The 19014-nt window shown below is 46.1% G+C and overlaps 7 protein-coding genes across 7 annotated transcripts, besides 1 other annotated feature; 5 read left to right on the top strand and 2 right to left on the bottom strand.

Annotated features, from left to right (window-relative positions):
- Nucleotides 1-807: 807 nt before the first annotated feature.
- UA08_01381 (hypothetical protein) lies at nucleotides 808-2191 on the top strand (the record flags this gene model as incomplete). The annotated part of the gene is made up of 6 exons (XM_020261039.1): nucleotides 808-857; nucleotides 1053-1157; nucleotides 1241-1271; nucleotides 1372-1593; nucleotides 1632-1770; nucleotides 1833-2191. The coding sequence occupies 6 exons, from the start codon at nucleotides 808-810 to the stop codon at nucleotides 2189-2191; spliced, it is 906 nt and encodes a 301-aa protein (XP_020122759.1).
- A 597-nt stretch (nucleotides 2192-2788) lies between these two features.
- On the top strand, nucleotides 2789-4039 carry UA08_01380 (hypothetical protein; the record flags this gene model as incomplete). The annotated part of the gene is made up of 5 exons (XM_020261038.1): nucleotides 2789-2831; nucleotides 2974-3008; nucleotides 3062-3836; nucleotides 3886-3962; nucleotides 4013-4039. 5 exons carry the CDS (start codon nucleotides 2789-2791, stop codon nucleotides 4037-4039), a joined length of 957 nt encoding a protein of 318 aa, XP_020122760.1.
- Nucleotides 4040-5833: 1794 nt separating this feature from the next.
- Nucleotides 5834-9436, top strand: UA08_01379 (hypothetical protein; the record flags this gene model as incomplete). Its single annotated transcript, XM_020261037.1, has 10 exons — nucleotides 5834-5979; nucleotides 6031-6108; nucleotides 6169-6299; nucleotides 6349-6400; nucleotides 6453-6655; nucleotides 6702-6770; nucleotides 6843-6944; nucleotides 7022-7144; nucleotides 7198-8685; nucleotides 8742-9436. The coding sequence occupies 10 exons, from the start codon at nucleotides 5834-5836 to the stop codon at nucleotides 9434-9436; spliced, it is 3087 nt and encodes a 1028-aa protein (XP_020123305.1).
- A 768-nt stretch (nucleotides 9437-10204) lies between these two features.
- UA08_01378 (hypothetical protein) lies at nucleotides 10205-12216 on the top strand (the record flags this gene model as incomplete). The annotated part of the gene is made up of 2 exons (XM_020261035.1): nucleotides 10205-10440; nucleotides 10509-12216. The coding sequence occupies 2 exons, from the start codon at nucleotides 10205-10207 to the stop codon at nucleotides 12214-12216; spliced, it is 1944 nt and encodes a 647-aa protein (XP_020123304.1).
- Nucleotides 12217-12790: 574 nt separating this feature from the next.
- On the bottom strand, nucleotides 12791-13866 carry UA08_01377 (hypothetical protein; the record flags this gene model as incomplete). The annotated part of the gene is made up of 2 exons (XM_020261034.1): nucleotides 12791-13199; nucleotides 13265-13866. 2 exons carry the CDS (start codon nucleotides 13864-13866, stop codon nucleotides 12791-12793), a joined length of 1011 nt encoding a protein of 336 aa, XP_020123299.1.
- Nucleotides 13867-14420: 554 nt separating this feature from the next.
- UA08_01376 (hypothetical protein) lies at nucleotides 14421-16542 on the top strand (the record flags this gene model as incomplete). The annotated part of the gene is made up of 6 exons (XM_020261033.1): nucleotides 14421-14726; nucleotides 14791-15007; nucleotides 15057-15088; nucleotides 15137-15950; nucleotides 16128-16441; nucleotides 16492-16542. The coding sequence occupies 6 exons, from the start codon at nucleotides 14421-14423 to the stop codon at nucleotides 16540-16542; spliced, it is 1734 nt and encodes a 577-aa protein (XP_020123298.1).
- A 387-nt stretch (nucleotides 16543-16929) lies between these two features.
- UA08_01375 (hypothetical protein) lies at nucleotides 16930-17500 on the bottom strand (the record flags this gene model as incomplete). The annotated part of the gene is made up of 2 exons (XM_020261032.1): nucleotides 16930-16989; nucleotides 17045-17500. The coding sequence occupies 2 exons, from the start codon at nucleotides 17498-17500 to the stop codon at nucleotides 16930-16932; spliced, it is 516 nt and encodes a 171-aa protein (XP_020123297.1).
- Nucleotides 17501-17748: 248 nt separating this feature from the next.
- Nucleotides 17749-19014: part of a repeat region (Identified by RepeatMasker using a combination of RepBase library and repeat library created with RepeatScout) that runs on past the window's edge.

Here is a 19014-nt window from a genome sequence, read left to right as displayed (position 1 = left end):
GTCGTGACTGGTAGAGATCCAAGTGTGTGCTACTGCTGCAAGGCGGGAAGCGGTGGGCGGTGGGTATGTAGGAGTTCGACAGCGAGCGGTGAATATTGTTTCTGGGTAATGGTGATGATGGAGCAGAAATTTTGAAGCCGAGCAAGAGACGAAAGGGGCTTGGCTGGTCGAAAATATTAATAGATGAGGTTCGAGATGGCGCCCAAGCCTAACTGTTTTGATCGCACTATTGATTGGCGATGCCCCCATTTGTAAGCAGCTGGTTTCGCAGCAACACCACACACAGCCAAACTAAGTACGGGCCATTGGTGGAATCGCTATAGTATTTTTCGACTTTTCTTTCCCTCTTCGACGTCAAATCGTACAACAACAGCTTCTCTCAGCCCGACAAAATATGTGTTTGCGATGGCCGCCCGATTCCGCCGTCCCGCTGCTCCTATTGGCCGCTCCTTACCGCGTCGCACGCGTCACAGCAGCCCCTGCTTCCGACCAATCAGTGTGCTGCCCTTTCCACGACGAACACCCGACAAGCCGGGTTGCACAACAACTTTGGAATGAATCTGATATATCCACTTGTCATGGATGAAGTGCCATTGACAATTTGGAGCTATTGTTATCGCAAAGAGATGTGATGAGTGTCTGCTTGTTGCGCCGTCATCGCCGTGTCATGCCGCCGGTAAACATTAAGACACAGTGGTATAAAGACTCAGTATGGAAGGGCGACGTGGAAACATGGGTTGTTATAAGGCCACACACAGGATGTAATCGGATCCCTGAACTATTTAATATCACTAACTGCTTATAATCATGTGGCTACAGAAACAGTATGCCTATGTTCCTGTCGCACCGCCGAGAAAGTGAGTATGCCGTATCTGCCACAAAGGCTGCCTACACCAACTGAGCATCAGAGATTTTGACATGTGTTCCCAATGAGCTGGTATCTGAATTGGAGCGTCTTGAGGACATATTCGTCATTAACCGGGAGAAACTGAAAGCCATTACTCATCATTTTGTAACCGAACTGGAGAAAGGTAACAGCTTTTTACTAACAGGACCAGTTCTGCTGGATCTCAAGCAGAGAGACGTGAGCTCCATGAAGGACTGACAGTTGAGGATGGTGACCTTGTGCGTGGGCAACTCTCCGTTGGCAACCGTCCGTACGTGTGCTGATTGTACCATACGCATAGCCTATGAATGTAACTTGGTCCTTTGGATAATTTTCTGTACACGAGACTGGCAGTTATATTACAATCGACATGGGCGGGACGAATGTACGGGTCTGCAATGTCGTGTTGACTGATCTCAAAGGAGGGGTTGACCTTGTCCAAGACAAGTTTATCATGCCAGAGGGCCTTAAAACCAGTTTTGCAGAAAAATCGTGGGACTGTTTGGCTGGCTGCATGTCTCAATTCATCCACAAACGCCATCAAAACACGGGAGAAATTCCTACCGTTCGCCTTTACCTTCTCCTTTCCAGTGACTCAACCAAGCATCCGAAGTGGTATCCTGCAAAGATGGACGTGGGATTTTGATGTAGACGGGGTCGAAGACGAAGATGTTGTTCCTCAACTCGAAAGAGCTTTTGCGAAGCGAGTAAGTTAATATGCTAGCGTCTTTCATGCGTTGCCTAGTCAAAGTTCCAGCATGTACCGGTGAGCATAGTTGCTGTTGTCAAAGATACCACCGGGACACTTGTTGCGTCTGCATATAAAGAACCAAATATCAAAATCGGCAGTATCTTCAGCACTCGTGAATTCGGCACATATGGAAGTGTGCGGGGCTATACCCAAGTTGAAGCATCACGGCTTGCCGGTTGATCTTGAAAATTGCAGCCAACGCGGAACACGGTGCCTTTGACAATGCAAAGGAGGTCTTGCCACGGACTTGGTTTGATTGCTCTATCGACGAAAACTCTTCACGACCAGGCCAACAATTGTATGAGAAGATGGTGGCCGGCTTGTACATTGGAGAGGTACTTCATCTTGTCCTTCTCGACCTTCACGGGCTTAACCTTATGTTCAAAGGACAAGATGGGTCATTGCTCCGTGGCAAAACTACAATCGACTCGCTGTTCTTGTCGACCGTCGAAGAAGATACATCCGATCGTTGCATGACATTTCGTTCATCTTCAACAAAACTCTCAACATTAAACCGCTCGCCTTGGATCGCAAGTGACCCGTTATCTGACTGAGATGGTTGCCACGCGTTCTGCTCGATTGTATTCGTGCGGCATAGCTGCCATTAGCAAGAGGAAATGCCTGGGTTCCTGTCACCTAGGCGTTGACGGTTCTGTTTTTAACAACTACTCACACTTCCGGAACAGAGCTGCTTAGGCATTGGCGGAGATACTCGACTGGTCTGAGTGTTCTGACCCTATCGCTCTGCATTCTGCCGAGGACGGATCCGGGGTTGGGGCAGCTCTGATCGCAGCGTTGGCATTGAAGAGATCTGAGCACAACTGCAGCACGTAGACATTCATCATATAGCAGTAAGCAATGAGTAGGTGCTTTTATGTAGAGAGAGAAATAAACGAAACGAGAGTTTTGCTTCGGAAGGTGCTTCGAGTAATGCTGCCACCTAAAAAGGCAGGAGCTGGTCGGTGCACGGGCCAGGCACTCAACGCGGCCGCAACTTCCCTCACGCGTAAAAATCCCAACTTCACCAGCAACAACCACCACCGAAGGACCTTGAAGCTGAATTCAAATGATCTTTGGTGTTTTCTTTTTCTTGTCGAGAGTATTTTCATGACCTTCGTCCTCAAGAAAAACCTCCTCGAGATTGCTTCAGCATGCGGTTCCGAACCCAACTCTCCAGCGTTAGCACCTTTGCCAGTAAGGGAACGATACACCTTGAGTAGACGAATTGGAAACTGACTCGGCTTGTGCCTAGAGCTTGCATCTTCTCTTACATCTTTGGGGAAAATTTGTTGGATGAGACTGGAAAAAGAAACCGTACGCTTTACAATCATTCCAGATCAGGGGACGCAGGTCTGGGCTGCATTACCTACCGTCAGTTTCTCTCTTCCAGAGACAACACTACGATCACTGACCCGACAGAATAGGAAGCAATATTTGACGAAAGCTATACGCTTGAAGCTGCTGCTGGTGTGGTTAATCTCGAAGTCCCCATCGGAGCGCTTTCTCGAGCTCTTCGATCAGCCAATGGTGCAACGTCTGCCCAGTTGCGGCTGACCAAGAAAGGCAACATTCCGCTGCTTGCTTTAACTATTATTTCTTCTTCACTCGTCCCGGGGAACGTTCCTTTAGGTGTGGATGCTGACAATGAGCTTGCTAGGCCTAATCAAGGATATAGGGAAGAAATGAATCAGTCTGCTGCTCGTGAACGCGAAACCGTGATTACGCAAGAAATACCAGTCAAGGTCTTGCATCAATCTGTAGTCGATGGCTTACACGAGCCGCACTGTCGGGATCCAGATGTTCACATCATCTTACCGAGCTTGGCTCAATTAAAAGCTATTTCGGATCGCTTCACAAAACTTGCGACTAGTAGTAGCAAGTCAAGTGGGGGTCCCTGGACGTCCGCAGCTTTTGGCCCAAAATTAGAATTGAGTGCTAATATGCATGGTTCGCTTAAGATTGGCATTGCGACGGATTCATTGCGTATCTCAAGTGTCTGGACGGGACTAGTTAATCCCCCGCTTGATCCCAACCAAATGCCAGACACGGATATGGACCAACTTCCTAGTGAGCGTATGAGGCAACTTGGTGCTGAAGCAAATGGCGACGATGAAGCGGGTTGGGCTAAGGTACGAATCGATGGGAAGGACTGGGGGAGAGTTCTCAGTGTCGGCAGGTTAAGCCCTAAAGTCGTGGCTTGTAGGTCTGTCTAACCCCATGATGAATGTGCGATCTGATTGTAATCTAGGTTTCATACACGAGTCGGCCTTGATTCTTTACGTTTACCTGCGCGGGGGCTTCTCAGGGGAGGAGTCATGTTTGACTGTAAGTCTGCTACGTTCAACCTAACACTTCGTCAATTACTTACGAAATAGTATTACATTAACTCTTATTCGACTTGACAACTGGATTTCTGAATCTCCACTTGAGACACCCGATGCTCGCTATGTGAATCAAGTGTCTTTCGCACAGAGCATCCATTAGTCTTTGCGAGTAACTGCACCGAGATAAATGGAGATATAACCGCCAGACGTTGGGATTGCGTCCTACCATGAAATATTTGCATGCCTGCATCACAGTCGTATGAATTCGACTAGTCCTTGTTGGAATTTTCAACAATGTACCGCTGCTCGGAAATCACCTCTGGCCATATTGACCCCATATTTCCTTTTTCATAGGTCATCATGCCCCCCTCCGGTGGACCCCCAAAATTTACTTTCTTGGTGATCAGTGATTGCCAGGGAGGCCCGATTATGATAGAGGCGATTTGGAGGGGTAACGCTAGCACGTATCACATGAATTATTCGTCACTGTAACAATTCAAATAGTTACAGTCATGAAAAGGAGAACTATTCTCCTCCTTGCTATGATTGCATCTTCAGACACGGCCGAGGTTAATTGTTGATACTAATTCTATATCCGTGGTTGAGTCACCGAGGTAACTGCTCGATGGGATACCAATCATGCAAATCTTCACGCAGAGTCTTCACCGAATGGTCGGAAACATTCAGCATACGTCCTATCCTTTACATGAGAGAAATCACACAGGGGTTTTATCTGAGATCTCCTAACGGACCGGAGTTTAAAACATAGGGAGAGATTTTCGGAAATTGGAAGGAATCGGTCTCGTCGAATAAATTTTCGCTAGTAAGAACATCCGAAAATTGGATGACAGAGGCTCTCGGATATTGGTACCAGCGATTAAAATCGACCTTGAGAACAGTGAAATATGTCATTGGCATAGGAAAAAAGAAGGAAAATGATCGATGGCACCCACTCAGAGTCCGAGCGAAAGAAAGAGAGAATAGAAAACGTCGACGCTACTGTGAATGTGATGTGTTTATCTACAAAACCAGGATAATCGGAGTGCTATTCAGATGTGGAGCACAGAAGCAAGGAGTCGGAGCCATCAACTTTATTATGATCGGGACAGAAGATCATCCCTACCCACCCCGCCAAAGCTATTCATTTCTGGGACGTTACTTTGTAGATATGTTTGAACTATTCAAGGCACTGACGTATTGGATTGACGCATCTTACATTCGTGCCTACCAATTCGCATAGCACTGCAGCCAAGCTCAGCTCTGCCAACACTCATTGACCGCGCTCCTGGACACTGCTTGTCATGACTAATAGTGCTGGAAATTATGCGAGGGACAGACAGTCGGAGGGTTACCTACATCTCAGTGACGCGACTTTCGATGCTGTTGGTCTCGAGTTTTCCTGTAAAGTCTGGCGCGGAACACGACGAAAGGGGCCATCCAATACATAGCTAGGATGATTCTGATTGATAAATCCTAGCATGCCATTCTATACTTTTGAATCTAGTCATATTTTTTGTCTTCTCCAAACCTTTGTTTCATGGACTTAGAACGTCATGCAATGCCAGCACTGCCCGAAACGTTTCTTCGACCGGTGAGCTGACGCGTTATTTCGTGTTAACGTGTCTTCATCTCAGACTAATCAAATATATACAAAGGGACGAGTTTGACATCCATAAAAAGTCCCATAGCGACCGGCAGCGAGAGATCCAAGATCCTAATACCGAGATAGGAGCTTTCCTCAAGGCTAGCGCTCCGGAGGGACCGCGAAAGTCCGTCTTACAAGCGTCAACTTTGCTTTCACACTGGGATGGAGCCTGGGCAGATAGTACGAGAATCTTTCTCAGCTCATCGTGGACCAAATAACTGATAGGAATGGCAGAATACGATCAAGCAAGCGCCGACATTAGAAGTTTTCAAGACGTTTTGCGAAAGTTCCCTCCCAGGCCCAACAAAGATGGATACACCACCGAGCTCAGGGATGTTCTATGTGCGGATTGTGACGCAATTTTCTCGTCGAGGTAAAATCCAAGCGAAGCGCATCCTTTGAAGGTTGAAACTGACCGATATAGGGCCGAGTTAGAGAATCATCGCTTCACCAAATTCTGCCCCGGTGCAGCGATACTGGTCCATGTCATGACAAGAGATAAGTATGGAAACATTGCTTTGAAGATTGCTGAATGATGCTGACATGTGCAAAATCCACAAAGACTTATCAATAAGGGCTACAGAATCGAGAAGAGACTGGTTCCTCTGGAAAGCTCTCCCCTACGAGTCCCCTGCGGCAAATGTAAAGAAATCTTCTCAAGTGACGAAGCGAAAGAAGCTCATGAAAGCATACGTATGTATTGAAACTTCAGTGTTGAAATTGAGTACTTACACCTTGTTAGATGAAACACATGATTTCATATGCCTGCAATGTGGTCAGAAATGCGATACTCCGTACGCTTGCTTGAGCTTCTGATTTGATGATTAAAGTTTAACTCTTATTTAGATATGAGCTGCGGCTACACTACGACTACCATGATGATATGGAGTTCCGACAAGCTCGAAAGGAAGTAAAAGCTGTTCACAAAAGAGCATCTAGCCACCCGCATACGGCATCGTTTTCTATCCCTTTGAGTCCCACCGAGAATGTCATGAGACGAGTGCACAAGCGGAAGTCCCAGAGACTTCTTAATGCCTGGTCGCTGAAAAGTATGCACCTCAATCTTTGTGAGCTCAATGTAACTAATTCGATCAGAAGCCGGAAAGGGAGAAGATGGTGAGATTGTTGCGGTTGCCTTCTCACTTCCGGAGGACATGGAAAGAGGTGAGATTTTATTTCGATTCATTGCCTAGATCTCTGTGGCTACGGTGGTTCAGAGTACTGACATACAAATAGTCCATGCTGCAGAAGGCACACTCCAAAATGTTGAGGCGGGTGATGTGATAGACTTCCCCATTAATCAGTTCACCACTTGGTTGGATATGAGGGATACTGACGGTAAGTTTCATCTGAGAATTCATGGCGCACTTTTAGTAACAGTCAGTTACCAGATGATAAATGCATCGATTCGCCAGTATGTAACGAGAAAGAGAACTTTTCAGAACAGTATCGGTCGTCTTTGAACGAAAGCAAGGGTGCTTTAGCTCCTCGTCGAATGTCCCTTCTCAAATCCGTTTTTGGGCTGAAACTATCGAAAAGTATGTGAAAAGCAACCGGTCTTACCTGCACTGTTACTAATCAACAAAAATAGGACTGTCAAGGTCCGATGCCTCAGCGAGTCAACCTCGAAAGTTAATGAAGAAAGAGCACTCCGTGCGGTTTTCCTTTGTATCAAAACCCAAGAGGAGTGCAGAAACCGCAAGAAGTGAAAGCCGTACCAGCAACAGAATTCTCGAGCAGATAGATAACAGTGTCGAAATAAGTTCACCTCGCTCACTCCATGCCGGTGAATACTACGCCAACCCGTTCATCCACATGCGGATTACTCCGGATGGCGCCATTGTTGAAGATTTATCGGGAAGGCGACGTGTTCTTCAACTAGAGCAAATTGCTTATATATATTCTATTGTCTCTGCTGATTCTTCACTTGCTACGCCGAGATCTCAGATTGATTCCATACAATTCCGCGCGGAGAAGTGTGTGGAAGACGGACGTCTCAAAGAGGCTATCGTGGCATATAAAGAGATCTCGGATATTCTCAATGAGCATCCAGCGCTGGACACGAATCTGCGAGCTAGATCTGGAATCTTGCATCGGATCGGTTATATATATAGCGCTCTTGGAAGGGCAGGAGAATCGGAGCATTACTTCCTGAAGGCGTTGGCCATCTACCGGAGGTTATACGGACGCGACCAACGCGTTATATACACGTTGCTGAACGACATTGCTAAGCTGTGCGAGCGAGACGGGTATGCGACAGAAGCGTCGGCTCTTTATGAACGAGTGCTAGCCGGTAGGCTAAGGGTGCTGGGACATAATGACCCAGAGACGTTGAACTCTATGCAAGAACTAGCCAGTATAAAATCCAATCTTGGAGACCTGGAATCAGCTTTGCAGTTGCTTGAAGATGCTGTCCCTGCATTTGAGACAGTTCTGGGCCTTCAAAATGAAAACACATTGGTTTCCATGAGCATTCTGTCCGTCCTTTATCAGAAGCTTGGATTGAACGAAAAGTCACTTGCAGTTTCACGGAAGATGCTTCCGCACTGTAAAACTATTGTTGGGTATGACAGCTCCTTGACGCGCAATACAGTCATGAAATATCTTGAGGATTCTGGGAACTTTGACTTCCCAACCGACCTCAAACAGATCATTGATCACTATCGCCGTTCCAAATCTGCCGAGAGCTTTCGCGTATTGCAAACTCTGGGAAGAGCATACATGGACGCTGGACTTAACCGAGACGCTTGCGAAGTATTTTTATCTCTTCTAGATGATACTAATGGTGCAAAGGGACTGGACTCGTTGGAATTCTTTGACGCGCTGAGTGCACTATGTGTAGCTTTGGAACATCTCGGGCATTTAGACGAAGCTATCAAGAATTACGGACAGCTTTTGCAATCAATTCAGAAAACACCACTAGATCATCCATCGCGGTCACGCATGGACTATGCCAGGAGCCGAGTGACGGATTTAATCCATCGGCGAGAGGTATTGACGGCCGAGAGACGCGCGTGGGAGATGTTTGAAGACGGACCTTGTGTATCATGTCAGTCAAATACAACGTCCCTGTGCAACAGTAAGTCTACACAATGCGAAAGACAAACTTAGGTATGCATGACTAACTCCTATTAGCCTGCCACATTGTCCGGTTTTGCAACGCTGTTTGCCATGAGAAAGGAAGTGTGAAACACAAATCATCCTGCATTCCGTCCGTGACACTCCGGGAATCTAAATCTGTTGCAATCACTCCACGATGCCCTCCTTCTGTGCAGAGTGATGCGCTTCAAATGATTCTTCCCAGCGAGAGAGGTACCGCACCACCCAGCATCACCGCGAGCCATACTGTATATCTTGACCCTCGCAACTTCACCACGTTTCGAATGAAACTGAGTTCCAACGTGAACACTCTCCTTGTGTTTTCCCCCGAAGCCGACATCCGGTACACAATCATGGGAAATATTTCCGAGTCCGAATCCGACCAAGCCACTTTACCAACAACTTCTTTTTCAAGATTGGAAGGGAAAAAGCCATTAAATGTGACTTCTTCTACACTGGGGGGCCACCAGTGGCTCACTCCATCTTCCCAGGATTCAGTATCAATCACACCGATGGAACAGACAGCTGCGATTTATCTAGTTGTGGCCCCGGGTGAACAGATGATGAAAAACTTGGTGGAGAAGCGGGTGCGTGCTCGCAGTGGAGGTGGAGAGAAGGAATATTTTGAAGCCCTAGACATTCCGGATTCAAAACTCATCGAGTATGCCCAGGGTTTATCAATGAATGGGTATATGGGAGAAGCATTTTTGTATATTGTAGGGTGGATGTGATTTGGTTTTCGTTTCTTACTTTGTATCCTTTCATTTAGAAGACGGCTTAGAATATTTTTTCTCGCAAGATTTAATAATCATTATATTCAATAACAGATCTATCCCTTCCAGCTTGTGTTATCCAAACCCTACATCTTGTAAAGACAGCAGTTTTTTCACACTTACCATCAGAGGAAATCATTGCATAATTTGACCTCCATGTCCGCTGAAGTAGACATCGTGTATGATGCTTCAGAATCAAGGTATTTTTGATTACGCGCACTATCTGCATTGACTCTTTAATAGAGATGGAACGAACCCATGCATAACCCTGGTCTGAAGAGCAATATTCTAGGAGGATTATAAATTTATAGTTCTCTAGCTCTGACTGTATGTGTTTATACCATCTTGTACTTGATGGAATTAATTACATCTCCTTATCCTAATCCACCTGACACTATCCGACATCAAATCTGACAGGAGTTGTGTGCAATCGATGCCCTGAGCATTATAACTATTACCGGAAGTATAATAGTATGGAAAGCCACTGTGTATTAGTATTGTATTAATCCCCTAGGAGCGAAAAAGTACACTATAGCTTGCTTCATGAGAGACTTTGAGCAGATTATGATGAATCCGGTGCACTTTTACCCGCCAAAAATGGCCCCCTAATCCACTTATAACTTAGTCTTCTTTATCAAAAACTGTATATCTTATTGCCAACGAAATGCTCGAATAATCCATCTATCGAGTGTCTGCTAAAATCTGTAAAAAGTGTTGAAAAAAAAAATGGATATGAGCAGTGGGAGCTCGAGTGCAAGTCCGGGTGGTGGTTGGTTGAGTGCTTCAGGTGTTGACTTCTCTAATAAGACTCAGGCTGCGGCTTTCTTGCATGATCTCAAGCATCAGATGTTCCTGCCCATCCAGGGCGCTGCTTATGCCAGGTATTTCTGGTATGGGATCATCGTGGTGGTGGTTGTCACTGCCATCTTCAACAGACTTTGGGAGCTGATTCTACGTAATAGGTGACTGATTCTTGTTACTTCATCCTCTTATTTTGAACATATTGACTGTGGACTAATCGGCTGTAAAGAATCCGCGCCAATGCAGCAAAACAAATACATCCTGCAAAACCAAAGATCCTGTTCATGAAGGCTTTATCTACAGTGACTGCAATTATCCGGGAGGCTTCATACCTCCAGTTCACCCCGGCGAGACGTTCGAGCTGTGTTATGTTCCCCTCAGTCGGCTCCATATACATTATTCTGGCCTATTTTGGCTTCATTGTGGGCCTGACATTCACAAACAATAATATTCCCGAGGCTGGTCATTGGCAATCGCTTGGAGTACGTGCTGGATGGATTGGTGCCGCCCAGGTTCCATTGCTCGTGCTCCTTGCAGGGAAATTCAATATCATTGGTTTCATCTGCAACAGCTCCTACGAGCGATTGAATATATACCATCGCTGGGTTGCCCGGGGCCTCCTTCTTCTCTCAACCTTTCATTTTGCATTTCAGAATCACGGATGGGATATATTTCATATTAGTGATCTAGAATGGACTACCGATACCTGTCCAATCTATGGTATTAGCGCCTATGCCTTTATCTTGTGGATGAACCTTACTACGTTCGCGCCTATACGGTATTTCTCTTACAGGTTCTTTGTGATCCAGCACATGCTCACCTACTTTGGATTTATCATCGCACTTTCATTCCATCTCGATACGTCACCTGGGCCACAGTCACAGAACTATGTCTATGCCACCGTCGCTATCTTTCTCATCACCAACATCGCCCGCATCGTCCGTTACATCTACTACAACATCCGGCCAGGTCGAGCCAGCTTGGAGTCATTAGAGGGAGACGCCACCAGGATCCGAATCTCAAGTCGACTGATCAAAACATGGACGCCGGGCCGACATGTTCTAGTCGCCATTCCCGGAATAGAGCTCTATTTTTCCATTCCAGCAACAATCATTTCCACCCCAACTTCTCACAATGGAGACATTGTGTTGCTTATGAAACCCCACAAGCGTTTCACCAAGAGATTGTTCAGTGCAGCTGGATCTTCACCTCCGTCTTCAGAGTTTAGCACCGACTACTCCAATTCTCCGCCAGTAAAATCCTACGTGACCCTCATTGATGGTCCCTATGGGGGTTCCCACTCGGACTTTGCTTGCTTTGACACCTTGATCCTCATTGCCGGATCAACAGGGGTGACGTTTGCTTTGTCGAATCTCCTTGCTATTGCACACCTCGCTGCAACCGAGAAGATCCCTCTCCGGATCGTACGTTTTATTTGGGTTGTTAAAAAGCACAATTGGATCTCCTGGGTTTCAGAGGAGCTAAAAACATCATTTAATCTCCTTCACGATGCCGGGATTGAAGTTTGTATAGAAGTATATGCCACTTGCGACGATTCCTTGGCTGACCCAGCAGACTCGAACGGATGCCAATGTGATGATAACTGTAATTGTTGTAAACCATCTCAATCTGAAAACACACACTACCTTCCGTCATCGGAAAAGAGTGCCATACCAGAGAACATCTCTACCTTGAACGGTGCTCCCAAGGCGCATGTGACGTCGTGCCCCGACTTACGCAAGGGTCGGCCTGCTTTTGGTGAGATTATGAGAGAAGCCGTTGTGCATGCAGGAGGTGAGGTTGCAGTCGCAGCCTGCGGGCCCCTTGGGCTTTTGGTATCAGTGCGGTCTGCAGTGGTAATAACCAGTGACGATTTAGCTGTTCATAAGGGTACTGGATATCAAGGTATCTACCTGCATGTCGAGAGTTTCAAGTGATTGTTGTTGGCAGATACCTCCATGTAATTAAGTTACAAGACAAAGAACCACATCCCTGGTACTCATGTCCGCTTATATTCATTTCCTGGACTACATATGACCACCGCAATGGTCGAGGACGTATGAGCCCTTAGTGATACAGCTCAAAAGTAGTGTTGCCAGACACGACTCATTCGTTCCGGTGTGCTTTCTTATACTCAGAATTATTACTCTGTCATTCTATCCAATGCCACTCTTGGGTGCCAATTCAGCACTCATGCATGTGACCATGAGGTATTTTACTTTGAATTATCTGTACCCCATTCCGCGCATCAGTTTACCATCAATAAGTAGGAAAGCCTAGCAAAACAGAATGCCTACTCGGTCTTCAAACACTTGATGGAAATAATAGTGCTAGCGATATGGCAAAAAACAGGGAGTACGTATTATAGCTTTAAATCCATTCATATAATGAAAACTACCAGGAGGCGCATTATAACGCTAGAAAAGTATCGACTTTTTGACCTATGACTTTGGTAAGATGTTATATATGCTTTCCTACAAATAAGGAAGGAAGATGTAGATACATAGTACATTAAACAGCGCGCAGGTTGGCCATGATGCCAGGTTGCAACTTTTCCAGCTTTTTGCATAGCAGTTCCCAAACATAGTTGCCTCTTTTGACACCCTCATCGCTTGTGACTATATCTTCGTATATTAGCTGTCCATCTGACTGTAGATATTGGCCATGTGTCTCTCTTCCGGAAGAAGCAGCTGTCACTATCCTTCTGGCTCCTTCCTCTGCTGGGCGAGCAAAGACAAATTCAAACCCTTTGAACATCAATTTGATTTGAAAAGGAAGCTCCCTGGCGATCCCAGTTTTGCAGAACATTGGATCGACGGAGTTGATGACAATGGGGTTTGGATCTTGAGATTTGAGCGGATCAACGATCGAAGATAGTCTGATGATTGCCCAGTTAAGCATGAGCTTCGAAATGTGATATCTAGCATAACGTCCCATCAGCGGTCTTTTCTTTGCTCTCGGCACCATGATGATGCTACGGCTTACTGGTTTTGACTCGCCATAATCACATTCTTCTCGTCACCCATATAGGCAAAAATGTCGTCGCCAGGATTATCAGGGTACTTTGCAAGCCTATACAAAGCCGACTCTGTAAAAGTCATATGCGGCGGCCCCCCGAATGCCTTTGCAGTTTCCTTCAACTTAGGAACAAGTTGAATTGCAAGCAACATTGTGCCAATGACATTCACACCTACAGCCTGCTCTGTCCCATAAGAACGGCTGTAGTGCACAGTCGAGACTCCAGCATTATTGAGCAACACGTCTAACCGGGGGAGCTTTTCGGCACGGTCGACAAACGCCTTGACTGAGGTGGCGGACTCAATATCGAGTTCCCAGACTTCGAGCACGCCTTCACTGCATCCCAACGCAGATAGGATGTCAAGCTTTGCTTGCTCGCCCTTAGATTTGTTACGGCAGGCAATGATCACTTTGCTAGCCCCGAGGCGAACAAGGTGTTTGGCAGATTCTTTTCCCAGCCCTGAATTACCGCCAGTGACGATGGCGTATTTGGAAGCAAATGAAGCAGTGGGTTTGGGAACATTGAGCACCCATTGCCGGTAGACAAAATGGCCAAAGTAGGAGGGCATGATTAATTTGAACGGTTCAATTAGAGGATGATAGCAAAGCAAATCTGCACTTGCTCTCAGATAGGATGATTGACGCCATTGATATAGAAATCCGTAATACAAAGGGCAAAATATGTCCATGGAGATATCCGAGCCTGATGAAGCAGTAATATGAAGCCCCCCCAAAAAGTCCACGGAGATATTTGAGGCCTATGAGTGGCTGGCACGTCTAGACATGACAAGGATGCCGGGAAAAGCGGCAGAAGCGTTGCGCTAGTGCTAGGCATGCATCTGAGATAAATCCAGGCCACGTACGTTTTACTACCTCCCTACCCCCTCCATGAGACTTATGCAACAATCTTCCCCTCGCCATGCAGCGTGAACGACGAACCATACCGGCTCCTTTGCCCGTTCATCTCCACAAACCCGGTCGAAAGGCCCGAATTCCGCTTTCGTGTGATCCTTGCCGCTCCAGAAAGTGTGTCACTCGACTAACTACCCCGAGTAATAGGGGTTTGGCCCTTAGTTAAAGGCAAAAAGATGCTGACATAGCTAGGCTAAAGTGTAATCGCGAAATGCCCTGTCAGAATTGTGCGGTTCGCGATGAACAGGCAAGCTGCAAGTACAGAGGCACCAAAAACACGCCTACACCGATAGCCCGTGAACAAGACAATCATGAGGTATCGATGCAGCGCCGCATACAAAATTTGGAAGATCTGGTCAAAAGACTCATAGTCCAGGGCCACGGCCAGGTAAATGTAGCCAATCAGCATCTGAATTCTTCGGATGTAGCATCTATTGCAGATACAGGCTCAACCGTAATCGATGGCGTCCATTCCGTTTACAAAGTTGCAGACGATTGGCATAATGTACTAGAAGAGGTTTGTGGTTTACTTTCTATCAACAATTAACTTATGAAGCGACGTCAAACTAATTCTTCATCAGATCAACAGGCTGAAACAGACCTGGAGCCAAACCCAAGATGACCACACTGATCATGGTCCTCTATCATACACGGAGGCTGATGGAGCAAGCTTGCTATTCGGCCAAGTCAAACAAATAGAGAGAGCAGAGATATTAGCGACTTTGCCATGTAAACCTGAAGTTGATGAGTTGATAAGCCAATTCTTTGACGCCGTAACCTTCCCTCTAGCAGTTCCTCGTACGTTGAACAGTGTCTCGTGTTAATTACAAGCTCACAAACCTACTAGCTATCTTGCATGAGCCAACTTTCATGCGCGAGGTATTCAACTAACCCACTTGTATTGAAGTCGTTACTAATCTGTAATAGTACAATGAACATTGGCGAGACCCGTCCCAGACAAATATTATATGGTTAGGCTTGCTCTTCTCTATCCTCAGCACAGTCATGCTCTCCTATCACCAATGGGATGAGCCACCGCGGTACTATGGGATCTCAGAATCACTGTTTCAACTGTACCGGCTGCGCACAGCCCAGTGTCTTATTATTGGAGATATTGCCAAATGCCTTCCATATACAATTGAAACCTTACGCTTTAACGCAACCGCCGAGCTCAATCGACAAGATGATAACAGTCGGGGTCTATGGATTATAACGGGGGTCATAGTACGGGCTGCAATAAATATGGGATATCACCGTGATCCTTCTCAGTTGTCCTCCCTTTCTGTGTTGCAATCAGAGTACCGGCGCCGAGTGTGGAATGCAGTAACTCATATGGATGACTTGGCCTCGTTTCTAGTCGGATTCCCTCGCATGATGGCCGCAATCTATTCGGACACGAAAGAACCACGCAATATTCACGACTGGGAGTTAACCGAAGAGACAACCGTTCTTCCGTCATCAAGACCATTAACTGAGCCTACCTCGGTGACCTACATGATTGTTAAGGGACATATAGCTCATGCTCTCGGTCGCATTACCGATTTCAACAATCTTCCGGGTCTAGGTTCGTACGATACTGTACTCAGCCTTGACAAATCCTTGCATGAAGCATATCAGAACATGCCTCCGCACATGAGGGTTTTTCACCTCAAAGGAGAACTGAAATCCTCGAGTAGCCAATCTGTCATTACTAGCATGCAACTCGAATCCCTTTACCACAAAGGAATGTGTACTCTCCACCGTAAGTTTATCGCGAAAGCTAGGTTGGATCCTCAATACGCACTTTCTCGTGATCGATGCCTTTCCTCAGCCTTAGCAATCCTAGATTACCAGCCCCTGCTAGAACCATCCTGGTATAAATTTTCGGGGGTCAGGCAGATGCTGGCTTTCGTGGCTATGATATTATTTCTCGAATTAGAACACGGACGAAGGGGCCCAGAGTTAAGCACGCCAATTGAGTTTGATTGTGCCCCTCTTTTGCAAGCGTTAGAGAAATCCTGCGCTCTTTGGAGTGAAGCAAAGAAATCTTGTGAGGAGGCCAACGGAGTATGTCAAATTCTCACGGGTATGCTTTCGAGCTTTCAAACTCCCTCGACGACTCAGAGGAGGAAAAGTCCTGATCTGCCGCTTGAAATCCCGGGATTTAGTCCGCTGTTTCAATCAACTGATCGCCGTGGCTCCATGAAGAAGGATATATTTCGAAATTTGAATGATGAAATAGATATTGATTGGGTTCGTCTCTCTTGATATACCAAAGTAATTACGTACTAATTAATGAACAGGCTACATGGGATGCGTTTATCGACGAAGCGAATTTTGAAGACGGATTTTGAGGTCAAGATTCACAGGCTCTGAGTTATAATTTGGTAGTAAACGTCTTACGTCAGATTTTATTCATGTCTTCATGGAGTCCCTTGAAATCGCTTTCTTTCCTATCTTTGTCATCTATTTTTAAGAGGGTTGTTATAGTTCTAGTTCATATTTCTCCTCAACTTCTTCCTCAATGGCTCTTGCCATAACCCCTTAGCAACTATGCATTTTGATGAGAGCCTAATTAGAATCAAGATTTGGTCGACTTATTTCTATAGCTTCTGATTTTATCGCCATTTTGGAGGTTGTTATCCGTAAATCGTGCATCTATTACCAAGGTACCTTGTCAGATCTAATCAGATAACGACACATTTGACAAGACATACTTATTTCATGGACGGTCGACATCATCAGTTCACCTCCACATTCTGTACACGAACCCATGTGAGGATACCATTCAACCCACCAGCCTGCACTCGTTAGTTTGACTCCTTCTTCTCACAGCTTACCACAAAGAGTAAATACCACAGGTTTCTCCGTCTCCAACACCAGCCGGTACCCCGTCAACGTTGCCAGGCGTGTCTGCACAGTCCCAACCCAGTTAGGGAATGAGCTGACCGTTACATGATGTCGAAGGATGAATTTATTGGGCTCATCCTGCTTTTCCACCGTATAGGTGCCGGCGTATGCCAGTGAATGCTCCATCGATCGAACTCTTTCCTCGGGTGTCCCATCGTGCGGCGAGGCGTTCGCATGTGGCTTTGCTCCAGGCTTCATAAGATTGGCCGACATGACTCCCTCAGGTGTGTACATGATGAAGCCTTGGGCGTTTGTCCCTAGTGGGAAGATGGCATTGCCGCTGTCGTTGGTGACCAGGCGATAGTCTGCGAGGGACCAGCCGCCAGCGAGTTCAGAAAACGGCATGGCAGATCGATACGTTTGTAGGCGTTTTGCTAGAGTTTGTAACCCGAATTTTCCCATGGTTTAGGTGGACTGATCATGTACCTGAATACTTAAGGCATACCTGAATATATACTCACTACGGCGTATATGGATCAAATACTAGCCTTTCCTCTAACTACCTAGCTTCCACCGTGCTATGATTTAGTAACATACTTGAATGTCTAGCCAAACCCTAAAACACAGCAATTTGTGGACCGAAGAAAACGCTGGACAACAAGGTAAGTTAGTTATGGAGTGGCTCTGCTTAGTTAACAACACCGCCGCTGTAACGTAATCCACACCCGAGCGGATCACACCACCGAGCGGATCACTCAGCTCCAAGAAAGCGTCTTGTATAGATTTTAAACCTCAATTTTCAACCCGAAATAATAATTATATACAAAAAATTAATTAGTAATACGATTAGGGCATTGAGGCCTTCTATGCCCGAAAATTCCACACTCACTACATTGAAATTGACGGCGTACACGTGGTTGAGAGGCCGGAAGCTCAGGCTCGGCCGGAGCAGTAGTAGGAGCTTGAGATGCCTCAATTGGCCTATTTATAAGTGCCTGAGCATCCTCTCTAGTAATTCCTTGCTCATGAGATATCTGCTTTTTAGATCGTGTACGCTTTCGCTTCTCTTTCTCATGTGCAGCTCGTAAATCGTGAACTTCCTTCCGTATAATAAGAAGCTCGTTAATACTGGTCTCGTACGCCTTTGACATGCGACTAATTGCTTCATCAATAACTTCAGAGGGGCTCCTTGTACGCCGGCTGATTCGTCGCTTAATCGTACTCAATTGGCGTTTGAATTGGCGTGGATTTTGAGGTGTCTGTAAGCATGATGATTGAGAATCACTAGGTGGATTAGGAGGTGGTGTTGGAGTCTTTAATCGGATAGTAAGTTGACTATAAACTCGATCTGGATCCAATGGAACTAATCCAGTTGCTTTGAAGCCATTCCGAATAGTCTCAGCTTTATATGCCATCGTACGGGCCTCTGGAAAAGCAGTAAGAAAGTCGATTTTATCAATATGATTAAAGCCGAGTCTCATCCGCTGCTCAACAAGCTTTCCATATTGTCGCTTTAGAACTGCAAAACAGCTAACATCGAGAGGCTGTAAGAGATGCGAGGAATGTGGAGGCATGCAGATTGGGATAATCTTATTCTCAGTGCATGTACGATCAAATTCGGCAGTTAAATGGCTTCCATGGCCATCGAGAATTAACATTCGATATTGTCCGATTATCCGGCCATTTGTATGAGGAATAAAGTGATTGATGAGCCAATCCATGCTAATCTGATCTGTTGTCCACCCATTATCACTAATATTGATCTTCCAATCATCTGGAAGGGTCTCAAACCAGCCTTCCTGGGAGTATTTAGTAGCTTTAAAGATCACGTACGAGGGCAAGGCCCAGCCAGTAGAGTTGACTGCCTCAATTGCAGTTACCCATTCTCGATTACCAGGCTGTAGTAGATGTGGACGGCCATATCGATCGCTTCCAGTAATAACCTTTGCGCTCGCGCAGAGGCCCATTGCAAAGCC

This window comes from Talaromyces atroroseus (genome assembly GCF_001907595.1).
Source record: "Talaromyces atroroseus strain IBT 11181 chromosome Unknown scaffold_1, whole genome shotgun sequence".
In the NCBI taxonomy this organism is placed as follows: domain Eukaryota; kingdom Fungi; phylum Ascomycota; class Eurotiomycetes; order Eurotiales; family Trichocomaceae; genus Talaromyces; species Talaromyces atroroseus.
This window is presented reverse-complemented; position numbering and strand designations above follow the sequence as displayed.